At 39.3% G+C, this 12518-nt stretch overlaps 1 protein-coding gene across 3 annotated transcripts in view; it reads left to right on the top strand.

Moving 5' to 3' along the window:
• Positions 1–12518, top strand: part of ADGRB2 (adhesion G protein-coupled receptor B2) — a 390112-nt gene that overhangs the window by 334458 nt on the left and 43136 nt on the right. For all 3 annotated transcript variants that reach the window (XM_075264673.1, XM_075264671.1, XM_075264672.1), the window contains exons 10-16: positions 3778–3846; positions 4926–5034; positions 6147–6293; positions 6401–6582; positions 6793–6836; positions 9526–9652; positions 11632–11735. In XM_075264673.1, coding sequence (XP_075120774.1) covers positions 3778–3846; positions 4926–5034; positions 6147–6293; positions 6401–6582; positions 6793–6836; positions 9526–9652; positions 11632–11735 — 782 coding nt within the window. The remainder of the gene's footprint in view (positions 1–3777; positions 3847–4925; positions 5035–6146; positions 6294–6400; positions 6583–6792; positions 6837–9525; positions 9653–11631; positions 11736–12518) is intronic.

Below are 12518 nucleotides of genomic sequence, written 5' to 3'. Positions count from 1 at the left end.
TCTCAAAGGCCCATATCTTGTTACAATGGCTAATTCTTCCAATAATAAGAATAGTACCTTCTTTTTGACCAGCTTTAGGATATATTTCCATTCTGAAGACATTCGCTCGTAGCTATATATGATGTAGTGTGGGCATAGATACTGTGAGGGTTTCCATGGTATCCCAGCTTGCTTTTCTTCTCTCTCCCACTCATTTCTAAGTCAGTCAGGGCAAACGGTGTCATCTCTCACCCTCCTTATTTAATCCTGGTCTGGAAGCTCTCTGAGTGAGATGCCATATACCTCTGACATTAGGAGTTTAGGATACAAAAAGAGAGAATCTAATAGCATCAAAGAAAGGGAAAAAATATTAAAAATATTATATATTTATACCAGCTTACCATCTTACCACTTTTACAGTTGATAATATTGGTTAGTTGGTACTGAGCTTCAGTCATGGAGTTTACCTGTAAGCCTAACCCCACCTTTTATTTGCTTGATCTGCTCCAAACTTTGCTAGAGATGTAAATGCATACCGCTTATTTCTACCAAATTTTGGTACTCGATCAGATATCACCAAATACTTGTTTGACAATACATTGGGCAGTCAGCTGAATGAGACTCAAAAGCAGAATAATGCTCCCAGTGATGAATCCTAGATATAATCTATATGACTTCTATGAGTAGAATATCAGTATATTAAATACACATACAATAGTACAAATGGGAGTTATTGTATAACATAAAATCTGCTGTAGGAGTACAATACTAACCCAGGCACCAAATACATTGTGAAATGCTGTATAATAAATAGGGATTTTATCACGTACAGTAGCTATAGCTCATTTATTTGATACTGTAAATTACAGTTCTGGGTCTGCACCAAATCTCTGGGAACAGTTGAGCAATGTGCTTTAAATATGTGCCATATCTTTCTATGGTGTGCAAAGCAGGCACAATTTTAGGGGAAAATAGGCTTTTCCAAGGTGAAATAAGTGGAGTATCATTTCAACATGAACGTATCACCTTGCAAATGCTTTGCAGTCAATGAGCAGAGTTATAGAGCAGGAGGACCTGAGCAGATTGATACATGGTTTGTGGGAAATGATTCAGTATTACTTGTATTTCATTCATTTACATTCCTGTTCTTTGTGACCTCAAGAATCCAATGGATGGTCCTATTTATTGATTGACAGTTTTCCAAATATTAGTTTGGAAAGATAAAGATATCTCTCAATCACTGAGTAGTTCTGCCCAATTTACCAAAACTTGCCAGGGATTTGAAGGGATTCTATCATTAGAATACCCTTTTTAAACTAAATACATGTACGAATAGCCTAAGAAAGGCTATTCTTCTCTTACCTTTATTATTCTGATCCGCGTCGCCGTTCCTGAGAAATATCTTCTTTCTTCCTTATGTAATTAAGTTTTCTTGCAGCACTGGGGGTGTCCCCAGCGCTGCTTGAAAACTCTCCAGTAACACCTCTGTCTTCTTCTCTGGACCAACTGTTCTCTCGCGCTCCCATTGCGTTTTCGGCCAAAAGTGCATGTCCATTAGCCATTTTCCTGTGACCTCTCCTGTTCGGCCACAGGAAAATGGCCGACTGACTTGTGCAGTAAGCGATTTTGGACAAAGACGCAATGAAAGCACGAGAGAAGAGGCGGAGAAGAAAACAGGGGCATTGCTGGAGAATTTTCAAGCAGCACTGAGGATGTCCCAAGTGCTGCAAAAAAACTCAATTACATAAGGAAGAATGAAGATATTTCTCAGGAACGGAGGCGCAGATCAGAATAATAAAGGTAAGAGAAGAATAGCCTTTCTTAAGGCAATTCCTACGTGTATTTAGTTTAAAAAGGGTATTCTAATGATAGAATACCTTTAAATGAATAAAGTTTAACTAAAGTTATGCTAAAACCTTTTCCACAAAAATACTGTATATAATCAATCAGCTCAGCATCTCATAACCCATGGTAGATCACATTGTATGTTTAATGTAACAGGTTCCCTTTAAAACAGATGTCCCACATTTATTACCTAGACACACTATAGATGATAAATGGCTGATAGTTGGGACCTTACAGTACCTCTGGGATCTCTACTAAGCAATAAAATGGAGATCCAAAGCACAATCGAAGAGTTGGGACGTAGTGGTGGTCACACTTCCTCTCCTCTAATTTCTATAGGGCTGATGTAAACAGCTTAGAATTGCATTCAGCTATTTAGAGGCAGCCACAAAGACAATGAGTATCCACTTAAGGGCCCCTTCACACGGAGGATACTCTGACTGATTTGGAACGTGTAAACATTCCGAATCAGCAGCGTTTAAAGCAGGTCCCATTGCTTTCTATGGGAGCCGGCATATGCGCGCTCCCCATAGAAATGAATGAGAAAAAGCAGCCCATTCATTTCTATGGGGAGCACACGTATGCCGGCTCCCATAGAAAGCAATGGGACCTGCTTTAAACGCTGCTGATTCGGAACATTTACACGTTCCAAATTAGCCAGAGTATCCTCCGTGTGAAGGGGCCCTAAGACCAGGACCCCATATGGCATTTTACAGTCTCTGCAAAGTCGATGGGATTGTAGTGAATCCCTTCCACACTTTGCAGAGAAACACGTAGCGGAAATTCTGCGATTTCCAAAACCGTTACGTTTGGTGGTTTCCCAGTAGGTATAATTGAAATAGAAAACCCGCAGGGGAAAACTCTCCAGACTTTCTGTGAAAAGCGCTGTGTGAAAAACCACAATGAATTTCCGCTGCGGTATTTCCTGCAAAGCTTTTTTGCTGTGGCCCACTACACAGGTCCTTAGCCTATGACTTACTATTTTAAGGGGAAGCAAATGCTTGGGTGGTTATCTACCTGAAAGCCCCCTGCTATGTATGTCAACTGAACTGTCTTTATACGTCCATCATCTGATCAGTCATCCATGAAACTACCCTGTTAAAGATACATTCCCATCTAACACATTTATGTAATATCCATAGAGTTTGTCATGAAAGATGTTGCTTGCCCCACTCTTTGTATAGCAATTTCCAACTCTACTGTATATGGCTGCTGTCTCAAAAGACTTAAAGAAGTCTATGCAAAATACTTTTTCAAGGATTTGATTTTAACAGGGGACTTGTATTACTGGTCTTGTGTAGACTTTTAGGAAATATAATAAAAGTGAAGTTTCATGGGCAGTTAATGGAAACTGGATGATTGGTTGTTTCTTTATTACTATGGTAATATGATGTTCTCTACAGTATTTGTTTTCCAGCGCTGAGTAACTAGCAGAACTTACAATGAGTTTCTTGTTTGCATTGTAACAAGCATTGTTTTAGAGCAGGGGTAGGGAACCTTTGGCTCTCTAGCTGCTGTGAAACTACAACTCCCAGCATGCTCCATTCACTTCCATGGGAGTTCCCAGAACGGCAAAGCCAGTATGCATGCTGGGAGTTGTAGTTTTACAACAGCTGGAGAGCCGTACGTTCCCTACCCATGTTTTAGAGCAAATGTTCCTTTGTGTATTATGCTCTGTTCCTTTAGTGCAGATGTTACTGTTGTATATGATTTTACCTATGGCATTATTGGTTTATTGCCCACTCATGCCTTTTTTCATACTAGTATCTATTACCATTTTAACTCATTAAGGAATTTTAGCTCTATATTATTGTGACTTTACCAATGACTGCTTTACCGACTTGCTTTGTCTCATTCCTTTATTTCAGCAGATGCCTTTAAATGTTGCTCCATCTACTTCTTGCATAATCCTTCCTTCTCTCCTCCTCAGTAAATCTCTCTCTTTATACACAGAAGTTTTTCCATGCTGTCAGCCACATTCTGGATGCAGATAATAGAGAGAAGTGGGAGGACGCCCAGCAGGTGGGGAGCAGTGACGATGCAGCAGTGAGCTATGGATGTGTGACGTTTGCCTGCAGCGGGGGTGGCGTGTGTGTGTATGTGTGTGTGCGTACTGTTGTGTGACAGGGTATAACATACAAGGGCAAAGCAAAATGTTGTCACTACGGTTATGTACAGGAGAAAATAATCCTCTTCCTGAAAAACAGAGACCGGGAATGTGACTGCTCTCATTGCTGGGAGCAAGGAACTAATAGTGTCACCCTTTCTTTAAAAAAAATAATAAAAAATCGGAATATTCTGGGTTTCTGCATGTCTGACTTCACATTCACTTTGGACTATATGGTCTCATATTGTTCCAGTGTACAGTTTATTTTTCATATTTATGTAATATCACTAGCAAGAAGGAACCAAATAAAGTCTTTGTATGTATGCTTTGCATTGAGTCCGTAAATGGTCCATTGATTTCAATGAGATGAAATTTAATGTCTTTTTTTCCTGCCGGTAACAGTTGATCTCTTTTGGAGCACAGCAGTGGGAGACCCTACACTCAGCTGGCCATATGGGATCTATGAAATGAATTCCTATATGGAATTCTTATATGGTAGAAAAGCTGTTATTATATACAGATTCATAAGATATCATATGAGTCAGAGTTTATCATTTTTGGCAAAAGATATATTCAAGTCCTGAGAGATAATTTCCAGGTGTCCCACCGATCAGCAGTAGTGGTCATGTAGTAACCCAGCATGGCTGCTAAGCAATGGATAAAGCGGCTTCTTCCGGCTCTATTGTGGACATCTGGTGCTGGCAGCTGCTGTGAACAGTTGATATTTGGGGATGTTTTACTTTTTCTACGGCACAGTAAACAACAAACTTTTGAGCATTCAGCAGGTATATGGTCATTGGATCTAATTTCCAGTTATAAAACGGTGCACAAAAGTATGCAAATGTTTAAAGCCTTAAGCAGCATGGTTTGTAAATAGAATTTTCCTGTAGAACTTTATATAACCATTAAGCAACTTCACATTTTTATGATTTTAACTTAATCTGCTGAGGAAAGCATCATATGTAATTAAAGGAAGCAACATCTGTCCTACTAGGTGGCCCCGGGCTCTGTTCTGCTCATGAAGGTGCTTGAAGATTACATCCACCTGGTTGGAGATGCTCTAAAGCCTTTCCAGAGTTCCATCATCGTCACTGAAAATCTAGGTAATATTGCATAATTCTGCTTCTCATGGCTTAGTGTTCCTAAGTAGATTTAAAGACATTGCCTAATACTATCTTCTATAGTATGGATATGTCCATTTTTACCTTAAAGGGGTTGTCCGGGATAAATTAAAACTTTGCCACTAAGCTAAACCCCCTCCCCCTGCCTAACTTCCAATTTACTCCCGTTAAAAAAATGTATATTTACACATATGCCTGGGGTGGTCATATGAACACCCCAGGCAGATTTTCTGATTTCCTTGCAAAGTTCTATTTTGCTGTTTCTGGAGATGGGATGCCACCAATACTCCTCCCTCCCTCCCCCCAAAACCTGACACATATCTGCTGAACAATTTGCAGACTTAAAGGAGCTCTATCACTGGGAACAGTCATTCTTATCTAAACATATGCTTGCATAGGCTTTAGAAATGCTACTTCACACCTACCTTTAGTATGTCGATTGCCTCAGTGGTTTCTGAATAAGTCCATTTTTATTCATATGCTAATGAGCTACCAGCCAGTACAGGAAGTTCCCAGCAGCCTCCTCTCTTCTATTACCTCCTATGTGTGTGAGGCAAACAGGAAGCTGAGTCATCAGCAGCAGCAGCAGCAGTAGTCTCCCATAGGAAACAACAGGAGAGGAGTGCACGGTGTATCGTGCAACAGTCTAATTAGCATATGAATAAAAACGGACTTATTCAGAAACCACTGAGGCAATCTACATACTAAAGGTAAGTGTGGAATAGACTTTCTAAAGGCTATGCAAGGATGTGATTAGTTAAAAATGACTTTTCCCAGTGATAGAGCCCCTCTAAGGAGGATCTGTCACAAAAAGTGAAACTGCCATCTTGAGATCGGATCCCCCATTCAAAGCCACAAGTGAATGAGATCGGGTTGCACATAAGTGAGTCTCTCCATTCACTTGTGCAGGACTTTCAAAAAAATAGCCATACATGCCAATATGGGAATACTCTTTTTATTTTGGCTTGTTGGTAAGGGTGAATAGTGAAAGTCTAAAAAAGGTTAACATTTTCTTTTTTAATTGTGTATAAATTCATTGGATAGTCTTTTTATGTAATGTATATACTCATGCTGATATGTTATACATCATTCAGTTATTAGCATCCAGAGGGAACCTGTCTCGGCTGTCTCTAGTGATATCAACTTCCCTATGAAAGGCCGCCGTGGGATGAATGACTGGGCTAGAAACTCTGAAGATAAACTTTTTATTCCCAAAGAAGTTCTCACTTTGCCCCAAGCAGGTAAACATTAGATACCTACAGGATATTTATTGCATGAGAAATACATGAATGTGGACACATAATGTGAATGTAATATGTTTATCTCATTCTCTCTTGTTGTTGAGCAGCAGATACAGAAGAATCTGCCTACTTTGTGATAGGTGCAGTGCTTTACCGCACAATCGGACTTATCTTACCTCCGCCAAGTAATTCCTTAGCTGTCAGCTCAAAAGTTCTGACGGTCACTGTTCGTCCTCTCACCAAACCCGTCGAGCAATTAGTTGTGGTGGAGTTATCGCATATAATCAATGTAAGTAGCACGTAGCGCATTCATTATACAGTCTACATTGTTCTTTGACTGTCATAGTACTTCAGTCACAAACTGTGCTAGCTGTTATCTAGAAAAGTCATGGCATTTAGTGGTTTTTTGCCTATTTTTTACATTCTTTTTGTACACCGTATGTCTTTTTACATCATAACAAAAGATTGTTATATTAAAGCGTGTCCTCTTATCTTACAGGGCACATCGAGTCCCCAGTGTGCTGTATGGGATTATACTAAAAGGTTGGTATACTCAATCAGTTCAGAAGTTGATTTAATGATAGAAACAATAAAAAAAACATGACAATATTTCTCTATCACTTATCTTCAACATGCTGGTTATCCCATTTTTGGATAATAAATTATTAGTACCTGTATTCCTTCTTTACAAAGCTTCAGTTTCTATTACAATGCCTCACATACTATGCCTGTGTCTTATAGAATTGTGTCAAAGGCTATATTCCAGCGGTTGATTTCCCTTGTAGTAAAAGACCTCGTCTTTGTATATCTGTTCACAATACGATAAACTATTGTTAGTGACCTTGGAAATGTGAGCTAATTTCAGTGTCGTTTGTGAATCCTTTATGGTTCTTACAGCAGCAGAGAGTTACTACAGAGCTAGAGACAATGTGAGGGCAGCAAGAGTCTCCTTTACAATACCACAAGAAAATCGCTGCTAATAATATAATGGCGGCTTTTATTCTTTCCTAAAGTCCCTACCTGTATGGGATTGTATAGAGAATATCATTGCCGAAAAGCCTTTAAAACTTCTTCAAGACTGGGATGTGGAGCTGTCCAGATCCGGAAGTGCTGAAGCTAATGCAGATGCAAGCCGAGTGGGAGCTGTACTTGTGTTTTTAGTTTTTTTTTGTTTTTTTTTTTTTTAAAGATTGACCGATCAGCATTATAGAGATACATTGTGTTCATGTAAGAGGGAATGAAAAGACCACCACAGCTGATTTCCTTGCTCAGCGAGGGAGACATTTGTCTGATTAACATACAGGACATGGAATTATCAAAAGACAAAATGGAGCTCCAAGAAATATGTAGTACAATCATATTTAATTTGTTATTGTGTAAAGCAGATGGTGACAAGCCTTTCTGCAGCTGCTAAAGTTTTGCTCTTTAACTATATTGAGCGTTTGCTTCTTCTTTCCTCGCAATGTCAGGGTATCTGCTCGAAATCTGCTTATGAAACAGAATGACTCTTGTCAGCTCCAAAGAACCCACCAAGCATTTTTATTATCCATTCTATTTGTATGGCTTTGGGGCTGCAATTTCCTATTTGTTCTTCAAAATAAGAGTGATGCGAGTTTGTCACTTACTAGCCGGTTGCTGCCTCCATTTTTTCATACGAAAAGGTGTGGATGTATTTATGTGTGGGTGTGGAAGTGTGTAAGAACCATTCTTGAGCCTTCATCCTTGCCATGTTTTATTCTTACTTTCCATCTGCTGTGGTTGCCAGAGTAACGTGGATGACTGGTAAGAGATTTAGCAATGTATGTGAAGAACGTGTTCCCTGTATGTGTATAGGCAGCTGACATTTCTTGATTCACAAACCCCTGCATTAGTTAATGGAATTGAAATAAAATAGCTGAATAGCTTTAAAAGGTGCTAAAATGAGGACTGAGTAAGAAGCAATTTGTAAAGTATACAAGTATAAAAGGGGTCCATTGCTTATAATACTATACAGTATGAGTGTTGAACCTCCTTGTTATAAGAAACATGTGTAAGACTTGTCAGGTCTAGGGCATACAGACTAAACGTATCCATAGAGCTGCATTAGTGAGATGGAGAACAAAATAATGTCCTTTTGCTCTCTGTCCCCTGGCTGCCTGGTATACCACATAAAAATGTGCACCATTCTATTCAGTGTAAAAAGTATACAATACATATGCTTGTTAACATCGCCTATGGATGATAGATGCCTTTCACAGGATTCCATTATACATACAGTGTGCATTAGCGGTTTAATGGCTTATCGGGATGTATTTTTTAAACAGATGCCATTGTATCCTATAAGTGACAGATACATTAGATGGATGCCTAACAGCAGCATTTGTCACCCAGCCATCACCCTATATTCAACAGATATGTCATTGAAAGTAATTGACAAGGTCATGGCGTAATTTGAAAAGCTGGGTGCAATTATTACAGTCTATATAAGATATATGTCAGAGATTTTTTGCCAGTGCATCCTGTATTTTAAAAGGAGACAAAATTACCTAATGTGAACAAGGCCTTAGCTGTATTTTCTAATGCTTTAGGGAAGGTTGTAGGATATAGTGAACTGTAATAAACTACATGGATAAGGATGATCATCATTCATCATTACTCAGAGTATTTCTCTGCTCTTTTTTCTCTTAGCTCTGTATTCCATATGCTTTTCTTCTCTTCTTGATATGTAATCCCTAGTGTGTAATGTCTTATCTATCCTCCATTACTTATACTCACTCAATATACCTTCCTATCCTTGCATGCTTCCTCTGATTTTTACCAGCCGTTCTCTCTTTTTTGTGCCTGTGTGCTCCTCTTTCAGCTTTTTACACAGTGCTCTCACACATTTACTACTATCTCTTCACAGTCTATCCCCACACATTCTTTCTTCATCTGTCATTACCACCTTTCACTCCACTTCTCCCCCTCGCACCATGTTTATTTCTTCTTCATCATCTTCCCTATTGTTTCTCCCCCTCATTTTGTCTTTCTGTCTCCCCCACACTCCTTCATTCTCTGCCTTACTTCTCTCTCTGGGTTTCACCCACACACTCACTGATATTCAAGACACCAGCAAAGTGATGCAGGCTTGCTGTGCCTGCTCCAGATATGCACAGCATTGCTAGTAGCCTCCACTCTTTGGATAGGAAAACTGCACTGTTGACAGCTGTACCTTTGCAGGTACTGACTTCATATTTCCTCTTCTGATCTCCAGTGATGCATCCAGTGGGAGCTGGGAAACAGAAAGCTGCCAGACCCTTCCAACCCATCCATCTCACACCAAATGCCTTTGCAACCAGCTCTCCACCTTTGCAGTGTTGGCACAACTTCCCAAGGAGTTGGTAAGTGTAAGAGACCATATTTGGACAGCCTAGGCCAGAGAGGCCTATAATTTGGAATTGTATCACGTATTGTGTAGCAAGTATTGTTAGTCTTTATTCTTTATTTGCATTGCTTTATTGAGTAGGTGTATTAGTATGTAGAATACTACAACACACTAATGTGCTTTTACAGTATAGTGGCATCATTTGTGCTTAAGTGGTTAACCCCTTTAACATGCATAGACATATTTCAGCTTAACATACTGCAGCTTTTATAGCTGACTATGCGTGCTCAGGACTATAAATAGAATGGGCCGTGCAATAATGGACTCCTGTAATAAATTAGGTGTAGGAAATTACTTCTTTTAAGAATTGTACATGTTCATATCATATTCACCAAACTTCATTAAAGCTGTCTGTTACTCTTTCTTTTTTTTAGCACTAAAATATCTATTAAGGATTCTGTATTTGCCAGTGTATCTTATCATAGGCTAATGTATGCAGTTTTGGAATGCTTCTTTCACTATATTTGAATGGAAGGTTCATATACTGTAGTATATAAGGCTTCTAAAGTAGATATATGCAACTGTGTATATCTAGGCCAAAACTCAGTAATGATGTATAGGAAAAATTCCATTTGATTTTTGCATTGCACATATATCCTTATGTTGCCTTATATGTCCAACAACGCCATCTTCAGCTATATTTGTATAAAAGAAAGAGGTACGGCCTACTCATTCATACATTTTTACTCAGATCTGTCCCCAGCCACATTTTCTATTTTGGCAGAAAGCAGTTGATCTGCAGATGTATAATACATGATCCCTGGTATGTCTGCTTGTCTTGTGAGTGCATTTTAGAGACATCTCTCATGTTATTTTCATGATACCTTGTTTCCATTAAATATATTTTGTGGCACAGCCATATGATAAGCAACCATTTTTAGTCATCTACATTTTTTTGTGAATAAGAGTTGATATTCAGATGCTCTTCTATTTCTCCTAAGTTTTCTTATTGGTTAATAAAGTTTTACTACTTTGGCAGAGGAAATCTTTAATCGACACAGCTTTGGGAGTGGGATCTGGTTTTCACTTAAGAGATCCAGGGGATGTATGGAGATTTACTTACAGAAAATTCACCAAAAAATATACAATTCAACTCTTCTCCAGACAGTACTTTGCACTGTAATAAAGAGGGGTGAAAACCACTATATTGTGCATCATTTTTATACATATATGGGTATGTAGAGAGCAAGCAACCTATGAGATTGAGGAAGAGATTGTTTAGGAAGCCATAGAGGTATCATAGATATCAACAATGGCGTTTATTCAAAAATCTACCTGACTAGTGAACAGCGGGCATTTGTTATATCTTCACTACTCACCCTGATACTAGGCCCTGTTACAGTATCTTAGCAATCATAAGATCCCACAATGTATGTTCAGCCTTATACAGAATACTGTATATCATCAGTGAATTTATTACCTGAGATCAGGTGTAGATAAAGAAGGTGTAGATAGGGTTAAGCAGATCTACTGTCCAATAGCTGAAGTAATACAGAGTTCTTACAACTGCAGCATGTTTTTTTCGCTCAGTATCTTATGAGTTGCTTGATATCAGTTTGACAGCGTGACATCAGTTTACATCTTTTAATACATCTATTGAACTTAATATATGGATACTATAAGAATAACAATGATCATGAGAAAAAAACAGATGATGACAGAAGTGGCACTTTGACAATGGTTTGAGTTTTAAATATATACTGTATAGTGAAGTAGTCCAAATGAGGACATCTTGTTTTAGTTCCTGTTGTCCCTATAGTATGCTTACTGCCATACAGCAGAGTCTTATTAAACCTCCTACAGGAAAATGAATTGTGAATGCAGTGTTCTGCTATAAAGAAAAATGTCAGACTAAAAGAGAACTGACAAAGAAACATGTCATAACAATTTACTTGGAGTCATTGATGAAAACTTTCTCTGTTGTTCTCTCCCCAGGTAATGGATATCTCTGGCTCTCCGTCAGTTCCCTTGATGATTGGCTGTGCTGTGTCCTGCATGGCTTTGCTCATTCTTCTTGCTGTTTATGCTGCATTTTGGAGGTATGTTACAACATAGATAACAAATCCTGCATAAAAAAGTGCAATGCATTTTCACAGAGCTTTTTTCCACTGTGTTTTTTAACTGTGGTTCACTACATGGGCATTAGCCTAGAGCCGTGATGGCGAACCTATGGCACACGTGCCAGATAGAGCACGCAGAGCCTTCCCTGCTTGCACATGCGCCGTCACCCGGATAGCTCACTAATGGGGAATCCAGTACAGAATTCCTTATTAGTGGGTGATCGTTGCTTTCAGCTGTATGTGGACCACGGCCTACATTGACTGCAAAGTGTGATCTTTGCCCCGACACAGGCGGGATGACGTAAGTCTTCAGCGCCTGCAGTCAGAAGAGGGATGAATTGGGGTAAGTATAATACTGTGTGTATGTGTGTGTCTGTATGTGTGTGTGTGTGTATGTATGTGTGTGTACATGAGGAGGGGGGCCTATTATGGAGCATATAATACTGTGTTGGTGGGCCTACCGTGGCGTATATAACACTGTGTGTGGGGGGCCTATTGTGGAGCATATAATACTTTGTGGGTGCCCAAAGTGGTGGATATAATACTGTGTAGGGGGCCTACTGTGGAGCATATAATACTGCATGGGGGCCCAAAATGGTGTATGTAATACTGTGGAGGGCACACTGTGGAGCATATAATACTGTGTTGGGGTCTACTGTGGAGCATATAATATTGTGTGGGGGGTCTACTGTGGAGCATATAATACTGCATGGGGGCCCAAAATGGTGTATGTAATACTGTGGAGGGCACACTGTGGAGCAT

Source organism: Leptodactylus fuscus, chromosome 2, assembly GCF_031893055.1.
Source record: "Leptodactylus fuscus isolate aLepFus1 chromosome 2, aLepFus1.hap2, whole genome shotgun sequence".
In the NCBI taxonomy this organism is placed as follows: Eukaryota; Metazoa; Chordata; class Amphibia; order Anura; family Leptodactylidae; genus Leptodactylus; species Leptodactylus fuscus.
This window is presented reverse-complemented; position numbering and strand designations above follow the sequence as displayed.